Source organism: Pangasianodon hypophthalmus, chromosome 4 (assembly GCF_027358585.1).
Source record: "Pangasianodon hypophthalmus isolate fPanHyp1 chromosome 4, fPanHyp1.pri, whole genome shotgun sequence".
Classification (NCBI taxonomy): Eukaryota; Metazoa; Chordata; class Actinopteri; order Siluriformes; family Pangasiidae; genus Pangasianodon; species Pangasianodon hypophthalmus.
The window spans coordinates 9,572,369-9,591,191 of NC_069713.1; the positions used below are offsets into that span (position 1 = coordinate 9,572,369).

Consider the following 18,823-nt stretch of genomic DNA (forward strand, 5'->3'; position numbering starts at 1 on the left):
TCGCTGAACATCCTGCATGACTTGAATTTCTTTTCTGTCTGTTGAAGGAGCTCAGCGCCTAAAGCCGGGGTTGGATCTTCTGGTGGCAGTTTTTCCATTCACTTGTTGGATCTTATTCACTTGTGCTGTATGCTGTGCTCTCAGTATCGTGTGTGTGTGTGTGTGCTATTGGGGTGACTCCTTGATTGGTGGGCTGATTGTGTCCATCCTTAACCTCCTCCCTGTGAGTAAGCCTCGGCTCCTCCATTAGGAAGTTCAATGATCGTTTCTGATCTTCAGATGGATATCGTATATCATATTTACACTTAGTGTGTGACTATCAGTGACCTGTCTTCATGGTCTGTTTCATGGATTATTTTTTTATTGTGGGTTGTAAATTAATATTTGTATTTTTGTATATCTACGTCTCCTGCCTTTCACTAGTGAAACGATCCTGTGTTGTTCTTTTTGTGATCCTGTTTAGATTTAGTAAATATTCTGAGTAAATTTCCCAGGGTGGTGTAGTCATTGCTTTCTATTTAGCACTTGAGCTATTCTCTTTGCCCCTGATGCCACACAGTGAAAAACCCCATCTCTTTACACCTGTTACTGTGTCTTATCTCATGAACATATTTGGCATGGGTTTGTACAGTTTCACCAAATTAGGAAACATCCAGGACAACCTTCCCAAATTGCAGATTGTTTACTGACTGCTGAAGAATCAACACAGGAAACATCCGTTCCTTCTTGAAGTCTTTGTAAATGTAACAAGATCCAAGCTCTTGTCTCTCTATTTCTTTTTTTTCCCTCTTCAGGTATAGCTCATGAGCCACCCATATTCATGTCACTTGTTTCTCCTTTTTCCTTAATAAGGTATTGTAAGAATGATTGATTGTGTGTCGGCTCATTAGCGGAAAACTGCTAACAGTTCAAAGCAAACAAATAGCAGGTCACTGATTGTTTGCTACAGCTGACTACATTAAGTCATTACAAGCAATAGACTGTATATAAGCAACACACAATTACAAAAATATATGAGAACAACAGTCCAGGAAGTGAATCTAGGCAACAATAGTTTTCCTCCCCACTATAAAACTAAACAAACTGTACATGGATTGTGCAGAAAAGGATGACATAACCATCAGGACAGTCTATGTGAAGCAGGGAAAGCTCACAATCTGCACATCTGAAGCAGGGACCTGATGATGTACAGCCTCAGTTGTATCAGTAGTTGAAGACAGTGACTTTGACCATTCTTGGCCAGAATCCACAAGTCACAGTTCCTTTCATAGTGCATGCTCTTTATGTAAAGTCTGAACAGATATCCACCAAAAACACACCCCATCTGCTCCTACCCAACAGAAAGTAGTCTACAGTCTAAAAGAACACGCTGTGGAATGCAAATCTTTACTGATATATGCTAAACAAACTGATTCAGACGTCCCTCAATGTGAAGACTTATGACATTACCATGCCGGTAAAATCACAGTCACATATTTAAGATGATAAACCATTAATGTGGAGTATTACAGCAATTTTATATTTAAAAATACATTTTAATCATTTAACATAAAAACTGTAAATGGGCTTTTATGAGGTTGTAGGTTAAATGTTCTGTGTAAAGTCGTGTATATATCCATCTGAAAACCCAGCATTGTGGATTTATTCCGTTTATATAGAACAGCATATTAATCTGAAACATAAGAGCATGAAACAATGAGGTAATGACGTATATGTGAAAGCCTACAGTAAACAGACTTTGTCATAATTTGAACATTAAATTAAACACTTGAAATTGAATTGAACATTTTTTTCCCAACAAAAGTACCAGGGATTTGCTAAAACCTAATTACGTTAGTGTTTATGATACAGACTGAGTGAACATTTCCAACTCTGTTCATCACTGGGCTTGAAAATGGCTGTTGTGTTTTGGCTTTTCTCAGCAGTGTGAGTTAAACAGTGAGAAAGAGGGAGCAGGTGCTAAAATGTTTTTGCACTGCTGAGACATCGTTTCACACTCTCAAGCTAAAAGGCTAAAAGATGCACTACTTAAAACTTCTATGGGAGGTCCAGATGACTTGTAATGAATAATGAAATAAGAAAAAGAGAATATAATATTATTGTGAATGAAGCAGCTCCACACAGATATACACCAGTCAAGTTTGTCACCATATACTGTAATAAATAAAAAGTTTAGAACATTAGACACATTTACCCTGACTTTGAGTATACAGTATGTTAAACAAAAACATAATGCTAACTCTCTGCTCATATGTGAAGCTCAGTACCACAGTAAAGCCACATTCATTGCAGTTATGTTGTGTTTTACTTGCAGTAGCTTGTAGAACCAGTAGGTACACACAGCACAGCCGAGCTCAGATGTGCAGACGCTAATCTATGATTACTGAGGCTTTTTTTTTTTCAGCAGCAGTGATGGCAGTTTAAGACAAACCTTTAAAGTAACAAAATTCCAACTTCTCAGTTTCACTTCATGCTCCTGTCCTACCTAATAATCTGTTCTCTCTATGGAGAGCTGTAAATGCACTCCGGCTGCCCGATATGATTAACTCACATCTACTGCTGTGGCTCCTCTCAGCCTCGAAGCTGCCTGACTGCTGTTGATGTTCTACGATTGCTCTGTTCCTCCTGCTGCTTCGGCTTTCTGCATTATGACTCGCCTCCTGCTGCTGTGGATAATCTCACCTGTATACCCTGAAGGTGTGCACTTCCCCAAACCAGTTTATATCCACCGCTCACCTTCCTGCTTCACTGAGTAGTCTTATCTGAAAACCATACACAACTGCAAATTAGCTCACGTCAGTTATTTCAGATCATTTCAGATCTAAAAAATAACCATTCACATCTAGCAATGAATGTTCTGATTAATTAACATTATTACACTGAGTTTCCTCTTATTTGTTCTTCAGAAAATAAGTGACGTTCAGTGGTGTAAAGTAACGAATTACAAATACTCTCGTTACTGTAACTGAGTAGTTATTCTCAGGAATTGTACTTTATTAGGTAGTTTTAAAACAGGGTACTTTTACTTGAGTACATTTTTAGCGCTGTATCGGTACTTTTACTGCGCTACTTTCCCTCAACCTGCCGTCGCTACTTTATATGTTTATTTTTTCGTCAACGGTGATTGGCTAAGGAGAATAATCAGTCCCGTGATTCCCGTCGAATCAAATCACACATAGAAAACTTGCATCAGACAGACTTCAAGACACCTGGCGCCAATTTAGTTTAATCATGGAGGAGGGAGGAAGTGTGGTGGATGCTTCAACATGCAACAGCTCAAATACAGCACTTCAGCATCCTTGGCCACAATGAAGCAGCTTTTTGCAGTGAAGGCGAAGAAGGACAATTGTGTCATTATGTCGTGTCAGCTTTGCCTGCCTAGACCTGTTGAAATATCGGCATTCAAGAGTTCTTCCTCTAATTTGAAAAAACACATCGAGGTAAGTTTTGAATATCTGCTAAGTATCATACCTTAAATATGTTAAATGTTATAATAAAAGTCACAACCAATATAGTGCAGGGGCGTAAATGCGCAATCTTTCTGGGAAAGTGTGTTCATGTAGAGGTTTTATGAGCCAGCGTGAATTAGGGATGCACTGAACGTTTGGCAACCAAAAAATAGCACAAAAACTGCTGGACACTCTTAGCTTGTTAGCCAGGGTTCAAAGTGCACCTATCGTTAACCTCTCGTCACAGCTGTATTTTTGCCTCTTACACAGGTTTCGCTCAGCATATAAACACATTAACCTGCTTTCTGTCGGCTTATTATCGGTGCATATATTAATGTAATGTGTTCTCACATGGGGATTTAAAATTGTAGTCCATGAATAGCAAGTAACATTTATATTTTATAGTTTTATATTTAAATCATGTTTGTTTGTTAAATGATGCAAGCAAAAGTTATCAGTGGTTACAAATGTGAGTTACTCAATTTTGAAGTGTATTCTTTTTACAGAGAAAACATCCATTGAAATTAAAGCAGTACAATGAATGTGTCTTGAAAAGAAAAAACTCAGAAGAACAGAGGTGTGATTCAGCTGTGAAACAGATGAAGATTAAAGACTACTCCATGTCATGCAGGCAGGTTACTCAGTCCACAATTGACAGGCTTGTAGTTGAGTTTGTCTGGGAAAGCCTTCAGCTCTTCACCATAGTTGAACTTCCAACATTCAAAAATCTAATCCATACAATGCAACCTAGCTGTACAGTTATGTCCAGACCAACTGTGAAGTTGAGAATCGAGGAAGCAGCCGCAAAGGTAAAAAAAAACATTGCTGAGATGGCAAAAGTCAGCTATATAGATACCACTACTGATTGTTGGACAGCTCGACAACGGAGTTACATCGGTGTAACCGCACACTGAATCTACACTGGAAAGAAGGTCTGCTTCGATTGCCTTTAGACGCTTGAAAGGATCCATACATTTGATTTGCTTGCAGGGTGTTATGTGGCTAGGCGATAAGATGTTCAAAAGTGTCGCGCCGGCCCTGCTTGTCCGGGAGGACAATATATATGGTATGAAAGGAGCCAAGTGCGGAGACGGATCAAAAGACTCCGCCTAAAATGCGGCCGCCTAAAGCGGGACACGAACCGGAGAGTTTGTGAACCCCAAGCTGTAACTGAGCTAATTCTATTGTATGGGATTTGTGAGTGTTGCAGTGCTTGTGAAACTGGATCGGGAAGCTCAGATCCAACGGCTGAACTCAAAAGCGCTGCAGTGCGGCGGAAAAACAACTCAAAACTGGCCCTCCTTCTGGCCGAACTTAAAGGCACCAAATGAGACAAAAATCTCTAACTTAAGATGGCTGAATCTTTATCTGGGAGTGAGGACTCTCAGTCTGTCCTCCTCTTTAGTTTTGTGCCTACTTCCTCTTTAATCCTGAGCTCCCTTTTCTTTCTTTCCCTCAATAATTTCTCTCCCTTTCCTTTTCTTTCTAAACCTAAATATTTTATTTTATTTCTTTTCTTCTCTTCTTTTTTTACATATCAAAATCACCGATCAGAGTAGCGTGGCGCTGCTCTGTTACCTGGCACAGATCTATATCCGCACGCGGAGTGAGGCAATCAGAGGGCTTATAAAGAGGCGCGGCCAGGTGCTGCACGTTTACACTGATTACCTTCTTGAGATCACCTCGTTATAAAAGCCCGTGCAGGTGGCCGTGGATCTGCCTGAGAAGGCACCTGCCGCGTTACACAGGGATCCTGGATGACATCCACTCGGAATATGGCATCTCAGGAAAAATAGTCAGAACAACAACAACTGATAGTGGATCAAATTTAATTAAAGCATTTAAGGTGTATGGTGAACAGAGTCAGCAAGAGTTGACTGGTGCTGACTCTGCTGAGGCAGTGACACTGGAGAGTGAGGAAGATGCAGAAGGAGTTGAGGTTCAGGACACCTGTTCTATTTTAAACACTAACAGTGGGTTGGAGTATCATCTACCCGAGCATCAGCGTTGCGCGTGTCATCATCTTAATTTGGTGGCTACTGTGGATGCTTCCAAGGCAGAGGACAGCAGTGAGGTATATAAGAAGCTTCCCCGTTCAACGTTTGCAAAATGCCAGGCATTATACAATAAAACCAGCCGGTCTGCCATCAATGCTGAGATTGTCCAAGAAGAATGTAAGCTGCAGTTCATTCAGCCCAACCACACAAGATGGAATTCGGTGTACAGTGCTGCAGAGAGGGTAATGCGGATCCTAAAGGAGCAGGGAGAAGCATCCCTTCAGAATGTATGTGCAGCATTCAAAATGAAAATGTCAGTCTGTTTGCTCAATCTCACATTGTTCTAATTGGAGTACTTAAGGTGTTTGTTTCTTGCTTCTCTGAATACTGCACTGTGATGAAGCCTGTATCCATGGCCTTGAACATCCTTGAGTCTGAAACCAACACTCAGATGGGGTGGCTGCTTCCCACCATCTACCTTCTTGAATCCAAGTTCAGAAAGATGGAGAAGATGGAGGCTTCAGTCAAGGTATGTCTTCCCCTTATTCGTGCTCTGCAGCAGGCTCTACAAAAGCGCTTTGGGGAGTTTATGGAAGATCCGGAGCTCGTCAGTGCTGCAATTCTTCTTCCAAAATTCAAAACGTCATGGACAGACAAGGCCCACATCATAAAAGCAGGTAAGATGTTCCTAATATTTTGTCAGGAGTCATGGGTACATTTTGCTTATCCCACTTGTAACTGGTCCACTACTGTGTATGGGTTTGTGTGGAGTTAAGCTATTGGTTCAATATTTATTTACTGGCCTACTGTAGCACAGTCAGACTGTGAAACAGTGTTAGAAAAGACAAGGGTATTGAGGGGTTATAGGGGAGTAAATGCAGCAGGGCTTATGTAGCAAGTGAACGGTTTTATTTAATTTCTAAACTATCCATGAAAACCCCAATAGTTGGTCCATAACACACTAGTAAACATGCCATAGTTTGTCTATCAGCATTATCCACAATTATTATTAATGTTTGTGTGTATGGTAGGTATGGATTACATCCTGCATTATCTTGATGCCATTAAGGGCACCCAGCAAAACGAATCACAACGTGATGCCTCTGACGAGGATGACTTCTTTTCTTCCATTAAGACTGTTCCATCCCCAACTGCATCTGAATTGGATGGATACTTGGCTTGTGCCTCAGAAGAGATGGGACTGCTTCACTTGTTTCCTTTGGTGAAAAAGCTAAGCCTCAAACTGAACACACCCTTGCCTGCCTCTGCAGCATGTGAGTGCCTTTTTAGTTGTGCTGGGCAGCTGTTTACTCCTAAACGAGCAAGGCTGGACAGTACAAATTTTGAGAATCAGCTCATTGTAAAACTGAACAACAAATTCAGAATATAGGCTCGTTGTTGACCCCTGCACTAAAATCGCTGCAAGCCTGCGTTCATGTTCAGAGACTTGTCAGTTAATGCATGCTCTATTCACTTCAGTGTAATTTTCTAATTTGTGCTACAGGCTCATCTTTTTATGTTAAATTGTTAATGTACAATGCTTTGCAACCTTTTATTAACCTGCAAGAAGACCTCTACAGAATGCTTGTCATAAATGTTACCTGATTATTGTGATTATTATTATGTGTTACAAATATTACATGCCTGGATTTTCAGTGCTAGCAGTCAGAACAGGGTTCCCACAGGTCCTTGAAAGTTTGTGAATCTGAAAAAAAAAATTTCAAGGCCCTGGAAAGTTTTTGAAAATAAACATACATAGATACAGAAGAAGATTACAAAGAATGGCTTGCCAGAGATCCAAAGGACCATCACTTGGCCAGGTGCAGAGCCTGTTGTAAATCTCTCAAAGTGCATAGGATGGGAGAAGCGGCTCTTTCAAGTCATGCAGCTGGATCTACACACAAGACGGCACTGCGGAAATCGGAAGCAGGTAAGTCCTACCATAGCCTGCATCTGACATAGAAATGTTGATTTCGAAGGCTGTTGAGTTGTTGGCGATGTGGATAAATTTGCACCAGCTCTGCAATCGGCACTCCAGTCACGCCACGTTCATTTATATAGCGCTTTATACAACAGATTGATTTAAAGAAGTGGTTCTCAAAGTGTGGTACGAGTGCCAGTAGTGGTACTCAGGCGCCCTCTAGTGGTGTGCAGAGGAATCACTAAATTAAATATAAATGAATGTTAAAACACAATACATTTTAATTTCATCTTTATTTGAGTATATATATATATATATATATATATATATATATATATATATATATATATATATATATATACATATATATATATATATATATATATATACATATATTTATATTTATACATTTAAGTATAGTACAGTTTTTATTTAACTTTTAGGTACAACACATTTTAATTTAATCATTATTTAAGATTTTATTCACCTGTGTGTAAGCACAGTGCGGTTATAATGTTCAAACTGTGTATTTACAATGTTAAAGTGGCTGACAACAATAAATATTCTTATTAGGAATAAAACTGCCTCGTTTTTTTAACTGTGCAGAGCTGTAGCTGAATAGTTATCCCTACTACACTACTGTATTTTAATGTTGGTCATTATGGTGGTACTTAGAGATCCAAATAGTTTCTGAGGTGGTACTTGGTATAAAAAGTTTGAGAACCACTGATTTAAAGCAAGCAGCTTTACAGTATTAAATATGAAAAAACAGTGTCTGTCACTTTCAGTTAGAATTACAACTTGATTTTCTGTTATTAAGCAGCTCTCCAGTGTGGAGCTAGCTAATGATAAAATCTTTTTATTAGTGAATGCAAAAATAAATAAATCATTACATTAAAGTGATAGTCTGGTTTGCACAGATTAAAGCTTAATCTTGCTCAGGACTGTTTTGATTATTATAGCATTATAATGTTTTTTTAAGGGAGCTAATGTTGTGATTAAATAATTTATCCAAGAATAAAATGTCTCACTTACCTTTATTTTGGTCCATATCCATATGTGTGACAAAAGGAGATGTGATGTCTGTCTGTCATCTCATTTTGTGTGCCAAATATATATATTTTTTTATATTGTAAAAAAAATAATAGTAATTGTACAATGGTAATATCATTGTTTGACATTTACAAAAGCTGGAGTGATTACCTAATTTATTAGTTAGAATATGTGTAACTCCATATATTTATCCAATTGTAAAAACTGAGTAATAGAACAAAGCCTACTGATTAATTGGTGAAATACAATTAGTCGATTAGTCAATTGTTGTAATAATCGTTAGATTAATCGATTATCAAAATAATCATTTGTTGCAGCCCTATCAGTGGTATCAGTAGGCTTACCAAGATATTGTATGTCACCCATTGTAAATCAAATATTGTGTTAACATATGTAGGCTATAAGCTAATTGGTTTATGATGCATATATAAATACATAGATATACCTGACTATTTACCACCACAGGAAATAGTTGTATCAGCTGTTAAATGGGTCTGGATGGAGTGTTTTTAAAGGTGGTATTTAAGTCCTTGTGCCCAAGCTGTGTTATATTTAGATGTCATACAGCAGTTGTTCTTATAATAAGTCAGTGTTATTTCTTACAATATGTCTATTTCTTACAGCACCCACTTTAGTCAACTTTGTGGAAAGGTTGGTGACATCAACTCCTACACCATGTAGACCTGCAACGGCTACCACCATTGCCACATCCTCCAAACAGTCAATAATCACAGAGAGGACACATTAAAAGCTCAGGTCCTGTGGTGTTTGAACATGATGGAGTCTCACTACTCTTTCAATTCCAGTGAAGGGACAGGTAAATGAAATGATTTGAACTTTCACCTATGACATCATTTTGAGATTCCAAGGTTAAGTGCAGCAAAGTACCAAATGCCAAAGTTTGATTTAATGCTGTCACAGATTTGTATGCAAAGATTTGTATTTGTATGATTTTATGTGCTTCAAAATGATTTCACAGTCAAAGGAGGTGCCGAAATCTGACTTTGTGGTGGCTGTACTTTGTGAAATGTGTTTGATTTCAATCTCTTTCTTTTTTCTTTACTTGTAGGTGTGCTATTTTCTGCAATTTTTTCCGACAGTGCAGTTGCGAAGACTTTTGCCTGTGGAGCAACAAAGTCCACGTACATTTGCACGCATGGTTTGGCTCCGCATTTCAAACACTTGTTGTGCAAAAAACTCTCTTCTAATAGGGAGGACTATGATGTTTTCAGTGCTTACACCAAACCCAAATATGTTCAGTCAATGACTGTATCTTGTGTTCAATAAACAAAACATTTGTGATAATCTGTTGCCCAAATATTTTATTTAATGTAATGTTGAATTGTTTTGCTTGTTAAGATAATGTAAACCCATGAGGCGAGAAAAACTTAAAAGCATATTCATATGTCTTAAAACTTCTGGTTACATGATCCTAAGCTCCTTTCAATAAAATCCATGCAAAAGTTAATATCAGAATTTTTAGAATACAATATAGGATATACCGAACATTCTTCAGTTTTATGCAAAACAGAAATACGACAAATAGAATATCAGATCTCTGTCATATGGCCAAAAATAAATGCAAAAAAATGTTTTTTTGCATAGTTGTTTGACACATGAAAACTGTAACAATGTATCTTAACAAGGTAACACGATGTAACCTTGCTCTCACTTGAAATGTGTATTGGGTATTGGACCTGGATAGTCCTTGAAAGGTCCTTGAATTTGAAGTTAACCAAGGTGTGGGAACCCTGGTGTTAGTCTCAATTCATACAGAATTGTGCTGCTCTACTTTCCATGGTAACAAAATAAGGATTTTCTAATCTCAGGATCTACCTGATAATTATCTTCTGTAGGAAGAATAATTGTGAAGTAAAAGTTTGTTGTTCTGTTGTAGTGGAATATACCATAGCGCTATTCAGGGCACTCCCCACACTCTTTCCTTCTCCGACTGCACCACCTAAGAAGCTGGGACATGCCAGTGAGGCATTGCTTCATGTCCTTCAGGTGAGAGTTTGTTCACATTTTGTCACATCCAACTCTTTTTGTTTGGTAGTATGCAATGGCTTTTATATGTTTGATTTTCTGTTGTACCCTGAAGAAAATGTTCATATTTTTTATCTTTTATTTCAGCAAACAGAAGATCCCACAATCTACCTTCAGACGAGATCTCTCTCCAGCCCTGTTTTGCTGTTTGATGGTTCCAACTGTCTTATCGCTATTGGAACCACTCCCGTCACCACATTTGCCAAGGAAGACTTCAGTGAAGGCCTGCTGTATCTGATGGCTTACTACTACACCCTTCATCTTACATACTCTAAGTGTGTGGCAACCCTCTGGCAAACATCTGGAGGAGTTGGAGGGACTGATGTTCTGTGTTCAAGGAATTTAAGAAAAAAGTAAATGTTTATGATGTGTGTTTTTTTTTCTTGTTTTTTTGTTTTTTTTGGGGGGGGGGGGGGGGACTTTGTTCTTTATACGAAGTACTTAATGGCTTTTTACTAAGTTGTTCTGTAGTTTTCTTTCAGTTTCTCATGTTGAATATCTTTCAGTGTTCAGTAATGTCAAAAACATTCAATGTTTTGTTGCAATAAGTTGAAGTATTTTTGAGAAGCAGCAAGTAATGATTGTTTTTGCATCATAACTACTGTATGTTACAAGAGTCTTCATTTGAATAAATAATTGTTGACGATATGTATGCGTGATCTTGATTTTAATAGTCTTGTTTTAAATTTAAATGCTTTGTCTCACTTTAAGTCAGAATATATAATGATGACAATTCTTAAATTAAGAGGAATTATCTTGTTTAGTAGCTCTGGTTTTAAGATATTTTCGCACAAGTTAAGATAAGCAAACTTTAAAAATTAATTAAAAAGCTAGTTTTAAGTTAAGTAGACTAAATGCACAGCTTGGAATAAGTGTTTTAATGCTTATTTTAAGACATTTTGTTCTTTTCTAAAGGCTAGATATGTTTTCTTATTTCAAGAAATCTTACCAAGTGTAATTATCTTACTGCACTGGCAGATAATTTGACTTGTTTCTAGTCTGTATCTTCTTAAATCATGCATTTGTTTCTTATATTTACACGGTTATTTTTTGCAGTGTGAAAACAGTGTTTAATGACTATTTAAGGTTTTACTCATAAAATAAATTGGGTCGAATGTAAAAAAACACCACAAAATAGCAGAATGCACTGTTCATGCTAAATTTAGTATCAACCCTTAGCTACAGACTAATGAAATAATCATACAGAACGTGATGACAGGACTCTCAGCCTGATAATTCAAAACTTACTTCACCACCAACCACTGTAATGAAGACACACAGAGAACATTTACTCACAGAGTGGACGGATCTCCGTCCTGTCCTACTGATGACTAACCGACTGACTGTGAAGTGTCTGTGTTAAAGCCTCGACACTTCCTGTGTTCTTAAACACCAATCACACTTCAGTGAGAGAGAGAGAGAGAGAGAGGATTCACACATTTTCACCCTGAACACAATATTTTTACCACTCATAATGTGCATTATGTGCAGTTTAGCAATGGTGTAGAAAAAGTATCTCTCCAAATATCTCTCCAAATACAAAGTCTAAAAACAATAAGTGTTGAAAGAGGAAGTACAGAGGCAGAGAGAGATGTTCTGTTCTGTATATGAGGCGAAAAAGTCTTGGTGTTGCTGACACTAATAACAGCAACTGATCAGCATGTAAGCAGTCAGGAAAATCTTGGTGTGCTGTTATGTTTTTTTTTAGCCTAAGGTTTAAGCAGATCATCAGTTTTACTGTTAGAGCTGTTAGTAAAAGGCCCGAAATGAGACACATGAATTTTAAACTTTTTCTAAGGGAGCAAATATATTGTTTCATTCACACATGGTCTGATGGTCTGAATGTTGCTGTCTGTGTTTGTTATGTCTGTTTCTGATGAGACAGGACACAAGTGAATAAACTCAGTGTGATCTTTATTAAGTGCAAACCAATAAACTTCATCATAATTACAAGCAGAGGTCCTTTACTTCCAAAGTAAAGGAAGGCAACATTAAAGTAAGCAGATCCATAATCCAAAAAACAGATTTACACAGGAACATGGGATTAAGACTCACTACTGCACTAATAAACTCAACAAGATTTCAAGCAAGGTGAGAATCATCAGGGTATAAAAAGACAAACAAATCATGGGCTAAATCATATCACCGAACCTCCACTGAGTCTCAGGACTCTTCCTCTGATTTGTGTCTTGATAACTGTTAACAATTTTCAGTAGACTCACAAGTAAAATATCCAGTTTAGGTGAACACAGCACTGTACTTAAAGCTTTTATGTTATTAGGCTTCAGTTTCTGATTAATTCTACTCACTGCCTGTGGATGGTATGGACACATTTCAAGCTATTTCCATTCTGAGCTCTCTGTGTTTAGATTTTTTGTGGCGCAAAATAATGTGTCGTAAGTTAAGATACGATGCTGTAGAGGCTGCAATGACATCTAACATTATGTTCATCTTTCATTATTAGCTCATCTCATTGAGTGCTGATAGTGTTTGTGCTGAAAACCATGGCACATGCCACAGAAACCAGCAGTAGTGGGAACATGCATGTGTGGCGAGGGTGCCGTACAGGTTTTAACACACAAGCCCAAGTTCATCTACTTGTAGAAAATTCGACTACGCCACCTGGGGGATTTTCACCCAGGAAATAGAAATAAACCCCAAAGTTTATTATTAGGTCACACAGGTTCACTTCTCTTATAAAAGGGTAGGCAAGAAACGTAGGTATCGTATAAAAATACAAAGTTTATTCACAATGAATTCAACAAGGTAGAAAAATACTTAAAATAGCCTCAATGGTAACATGCCACTCCTGGCAGCTCTCTCTCTCCAATAGCAGTTCAATAAACAAAAATACACTATCCCACGGGGCTGAGGTTACACACAGGAGTGATCAGCAGCAATAATTATCCAAAAGCACACTTCCACACACCCCACCGTGCACTCAGATCACACACCCAAACACTTCAAAAAGTGTCCAACGGCAAACGTTGAAGCAGCACCACCACCAAAGATCCTTCACCCATGGGACCCCAGCTCCTGAAAGAAAATCAAAAACAAAATAGATAATTCTTATAAACAGAAGTAAATGAAAATCAAATGGAGTCACAGTTCCATCAAAAAACAATAATAATGGGTACAAAAAAAATAACCACAATACAGCACAAACAACATACAAAAATTCAAAAAAAAGGAAGAAAAAGAAAACCCAAAGAAGAAACTCAGCTCAACTACGAGGAAGACAGGACTCATAGGGAGCGACCGCGTAGTCTGTACGCCAGCTCCGATAATCAAACGGACGATCCTCCACCCTGAGATAAAAATAAATAAATAAAATAAACTAGAAATCAAAAGAAACCAGACAGCAGCAGCAATCCCCTTTTATTAGTTGCGAAGTAACAGCACTCTTGCATCGTGGCAGCAGAAAAACGACAGAGCTGCAACACTAATCACCCAAAACGAAAGGGAGAATCCTGCAGCAAATACGAATAACAAAACACAAAACACTGTTACTAATAATCACCCACTAAAATTGATTTTAGTGGGTGAGATCACATGACCCAAGTACTGCACTTCACGTTTAAAGAAGGCACACTTGGACAACTTGGCCTTCAAACCTTCCCTGAGTAACCGGCTTAAGACTACCTCCATCCGAGCTAGATGTTGGTCAACAGAAGAGGAAAACAACAATGTCATCCAGGTACAAGAGAAGAGACTGGCACTGTTGGTCCCCAAACAACCGTTCCATTAATCGTTGGAAGGTATTAAAAAACCCAAACGGCATCCCGTTCCATTCAAAGAGACCGAACGGAGTACAAAAAGCAGTCTTCAGTCTATCTGCCTCGCTAACAGGGACCTGATTGTACCCGCTGGCAAGAAATGGTAGAAAACCACCGTGCCCCTGCCAGCGAGTCCAGTATCTCCTCAATACGGGGTAGAGGGAAGGCATCCTTCCTGGTCTTAGAATTTAAATGACGGTAGTCTACACACATGCGTAGGCTACCGTCCTTCTTTTTGACCAGGACGATGGGTGACGCGTAAGGGCTGCAGCTCTCTCTAATTACCTGGGCCTCAAGCAGTTGGTTAATGTGTGCCTTCACTACCTCATACTCAGAAGGAGGAATGCGCCTATACCGCTGCCGCACAGGGACCTCATCTAGCAAGGGGATGTCATGGGAAATGAGACTAGTGCATCCCAAATCCGCATCGTGTATAGAAAACACAGGCGAATACTTATCCAGTAGCGCCCTCACCTTACCTTGTTCTTCCAATGACAACACAGACAAATCAATCGCCCTGATCTGTTCTTGTACAGACAGGGAAGCCTCCATAACTTGTGTACTCACCCTAGCCGAAACCACCTGAACTTCAGTGACCTCTGGGGGTAAGCTAACCACATAAACATGGTTGACAGTGCCTACGACCGTGCTAGCATACATCACTACATCTATGGTGCCCACATTAACCACAGGCACATAGGCTGTACCACGGTCCACCTGTACTAGAGAAGGAGATGCCAACAAACCTGCTGGAAGACCAGAATCTAGTGGCTCAAACAGTACTGTACCACTCAAGTACTGTGCAGAGCACGTTATGGCAACCAATTTCATGGTGCCCCCATTATGTGACACGCCCGGCGTCCGCGCACTTTGACTTGACCCCCCCGATCCGAGACTGGCTGGACTTCAATGTGATGGCAATGTTGTAAGGCCTGGAAAACAGGAATAGGGGCCTGTGACTCAACAGGTAAATCAAACAGACTCGTGCCATGCTGGCCAAAGAGCTCAAGAAACAGCTCTCCGTAATGGTGGACACCATAGAACCAGTGTCCACCAGGCAAGGTACATTGACCCCACCCATACACACGTCAAGTTGCGGACACGTTGACATCAAACGAGACATAAAATCTGCATCAATTAGAACACCCGAGCCTGTTTTGTTCCCCAACCAAGCCATGGCCCTGCAGCTTGGCGGGAACTAGTTTTCCGACGGTTGCCTGGACTGTGACTGCACACCCCTTGTTAAAGCTGAATCTGCACGCGCTGATGGAAAACGAGAAGGTCTCCGCTCCCCATCACAATCCCTGGCAAAATGACCAGGCTGCTGACACCTTCTGCAAATAATCTGACTAGGCCGGGATGATTGCAAACGTGGCTGAGGATTTTGAATTTGAGCCACACTGAGTCAATTGATTCAATTGTTGTTGCTGCTTTTTCAGCATTTCTCGCAATTCGCTCAATTCAGAAGTCGCTGAGATACTACTACTCCCTGTGTGCTGATGTCCCTGTACCCCATACTGAATACCATAAGCAGAAGGAACGGATTGGCTTCGACCGGGCCCCCCCCCCCCCCCCCAGGCATTCCCTTGCGCTCCCAGCGCATAGCTTCGCTGCAAACGTTCAACAACATAGCAGTGGGTTGGCGACAGACTAACTGTTTCAATTCACATCGAAGAGCACCATCACTAACATGTTCAACAAATTGATCTCACAGTAAAATATCCGCATTAGGCATACCATGGGGTGATTGACATTTCACTTTTTCCAGGAGATTCAACAGGGCCAGGGAGAACTCCAACAAGGTCTCCCCATCCTGTTGTTTCCGGGAAAAGAAAGACTCTTGAAGAGCTACATACGAACTCGTGCAACCATACAATTCACGCAATGCCTGAATAATTTTGTTTGGATCCTCCCTCTCGTCTTTTGCCCGATATTGAATTTCCTCCCTCGCCTCTCACTCCAAATGATCAAACAAAAAAAATGCCTGATCAATAGTCGAGAGATAGTGAAGCTGCATGCAGGCCTGAGCCTCTTCTACCCACTCATCAATCGTAACACTAGACCTACCATTAAATTTTGGGCACTTTCCTACGCATGTGTGTAGACCACTCCTGGCAGCTCTCTCTCTCCAATAGCAGTTCAATAAACAAAAATACACTATCCCACGGGGCTGAGGTTACACACAGGAGTGATCAGCAGCAATAATTATCCAAAAGCACACTTCCACACACCCCAACCGTGCACTCAGATCACACACCCAAACACTTCAAAAAGTGTCCAACGGCAAACGTTGAAGCAGCACCACCACCAAAGATCCTTCACCCATGGGACCCCAGCTCCTGAAAGAAAATCAAAAACAAAATAGATAATTCTTATAAACAGAAGTAAATGAAAATCAAATGGAGTCACAGTTCCATCAAAAAACAATAATAATGGGTACAAAAAAAATAACCACAGTACAGCACAAACAACATACAAAAATTCAAAAAAAAGGGAGAAAAAGAAAACCCAAAGAAGAAACTCAGCTCAACTACACGGAAGACAGGACTCATAGGGAGCGACCGCGTAGTCTGTACGCCAGCTCCGATAATCAAACGGACGATCCTCCACCCCGAGATAAAAATAAATAAAATAAACTAGAAATCAAAAGAAACCAGACAGCAGCAGCAATCCCCTTTTATTAGTTGCGAGGTAACAGCGTTCTTGCAGCGCGGCAGCAGAAAAACGACAGAGCTGCAACAATAATCACCCAAAACGAAAGGGAGAATCCTGCAGCAAATACGAATAACAAAACACAAAACAGTGTTACTAATAATCACCCACTAAAATTCCCCACTCGTAGCCACATGCAAGACATTTACCAACGAGGACAAATGTGCTTTATGATCCGTTCACAGGCCAGGATACACAGCCTTCATATAACCCACTGCTAAACTGAAATACAGGGAACTGCACATTACTCAAACCAGCCGCCAAATTGTCAAGCCCCAAGCGAAGCTAGATCTGTTTGCTACAAAACAGCTTTAACTCACATACCTGAAAGGAGGGCAGTCATCAACTCTACTACTGAAGCAACAGAAGGAGACACGCACACAGATGAAACGACAAGCTAGGATGCAACAAACGAATCGTTAATGCCCCACGAACAGTAATTAAAAGGTTAGCGAGAGGCTACATGCTAAGAGCACATACCTGAAACCACCTTCAATAAACAGAAAGGGGAGGATCCGGACGTGACGCATAATAGGCTTCTTCCTTCTTCTTCTTTGAGGTTTAACGGCAGCTTGCATCCAAGAGAGTTGCATTACCGCCATCTTCTGGATCATTCTCCTGCGATGTTACTCCAGTTTATTTCCTTCAGCTTGTTTTCCGCGATCATGTTTTCCGCGATCATATTCTCCTCATCAAACCCGTACTAATTAAGAAATTACATATACTTTTCCTGCCTTTTCTAATCACACCACTTTGCAGAATATCTTTTATACCTGCCCCTGCCAACCCATCTCTTCTTAATTCTTCCATCATATTTCTCCTCTGTTCTTCATATCTTCTGCAACTTAAAAGTATATGTTCTATGGTTTCTAATGTCTGACAATACTCACAAAAACCTGTAGGATGCTTCCCTATAATGTGTAATGTACTATTTAACTTACTATGTCCTATTCTTAATCTTGTCATCACTATTTCTTCTCTCCTAGCCCCTCCCCAGTTCCTCACTGCCAACTTTATTTTGAATGGCATACAAATGTCTTCCTTTAGCTTCCCTGTCCCACTGACATTGCCATTTCCCCATGGCTTCTTTCCAAACTATACTTTTCCCTTCAGATTTTGACATCTTTATATTTACTTCAATATTCTGTTTTTTAATTGCTTGTTTAGCTAATTTATCCACTCTCTCATTGCCCAGAATGCCTATATGAGCTGGGGTCCAGATCAGTTGAATCTCATTGCATTTTTCCTTTACTCTTGTATATGTTGCCAATATTGCATATAACAGGTCCTGATGGCTATTGGACATACCTGTCCTGAGGCTGTACAGCGCTGACAATGAAACACTTCCAATTAAAACTTTACTTATTTTGCCCTCCTTTCTAATCCATTCTAATGCCATCATGATAGCATATAACTCAACTGTATACACATTCAGATCATTCGTGGTTCGTTTGCTTTCCTCACCTCTTTGATTAACTATAAAAATTGCTGATCCAGTCCTTCCTGTTTCAGGATCTTTCGACCCAGCTGTATAAATCTGAATATAATCTCTGTATTTATCATTCACATATCTGGAGAATTCAGTTACAAGGTCTGCACTATTGTTTATTGTTTTGATTTGATGTAATTCAGAATCAACTTCCATGGTTTCAATCTTCCATACTAGAAAGTTTGGCCATACAACAGTTGGGCAGAACTCTTTTCCGCTCACTCCCAAATCTCTAGCTGCCTCATCTCCCATCCATACAAAACTAAACTTATGCGCCCTTTTCTTTTCCCAGCTAGCTTGCAACATTCTCTTAGTAGAATGACCCTCTCTATGTCCCTTTAGATTAATCCAATAATTTACCAGCAATTGTTTACGCCGAA

At 39.7% G+C, this 18,823-nt stretch overlaps 1 protein-coding gene and 1 long non-coding RNA gene across 3 annotated transcripts; one reads left to right on the forward strand and one right to left on the reverse strand.

Moving 5' to 3' along the window:
* The first annotated feature begins 4,801 nt into the window (after positions 1–4,801).
* LOC128317070 (uncharacterized) lies at positions 4,802–9,968 on the forward strand. The gene is made up of 5 exons (XM_053233530.1): positions 4,802–4,836; positions 5,094–5,733; positions 5,850–7,376; positions 9,044–9,237; positions 9,490–9,968. The coding sequence occupies exons 1-3, from the start codon at positions 4,802–4,804 to the stop codon at positions 6,219–6,221; spliced, it is 1,047 nt and encodes a 348-aa protein (XP_053089505.1). The 3' UTR covers positions 6,222–7,376; positions 9,044–9,237; positions 9,490–9,968.
* A 3,220-nt stretch (positions 9,969–13,188) lies between these two features.
* On the reverse strand, positions 13,189–17,475 carry LOC113524706 (uncharacterized). Of its 2 annotated transcripts, XR_008301566.1 has the most exons (3): positions 17,435–17,475; positions 16,500–17,351; positions 13,189–13,774 (listed from the first exon to the last, which is right to left on the reverse strand). It is a non-coding gene; the product is annotated as an uncharacterized LOC113524706 (long non-coding RNA). The 2 variants fall into 2 exon arrangements; XR_008301565.1 differs by lacking the exon at positions 17,435–17,475 and having other exon boundaries at positions 16,500–17,425.
* Between the last annotated feature and the right edge of the window lie 1,348 nt (positions 17,476–18,823).

Coding starts and splice junctions, on each gene's coding strand:
- LOC128317070 (XM_053233530.1), top strand. CDS start 4,802: ATGGCTGAATCTTTATCTGGGAGTGAGGACTCTCA. Junction 4,837..5,093: donor TCTGGGAGTGAGGACTCTCA/GTCTGTCCTCCT, acceptor AGGCGCGGCCAG/GTGCTGCACGTTTACACTGA. Junction 5,734..5,849: donor GAGAAGCATCCCTTCAGAAT/GTATGTGCAGCA, acceptor ACTGTGATGAAG/CCTGTATCCATGGCCTTGAA.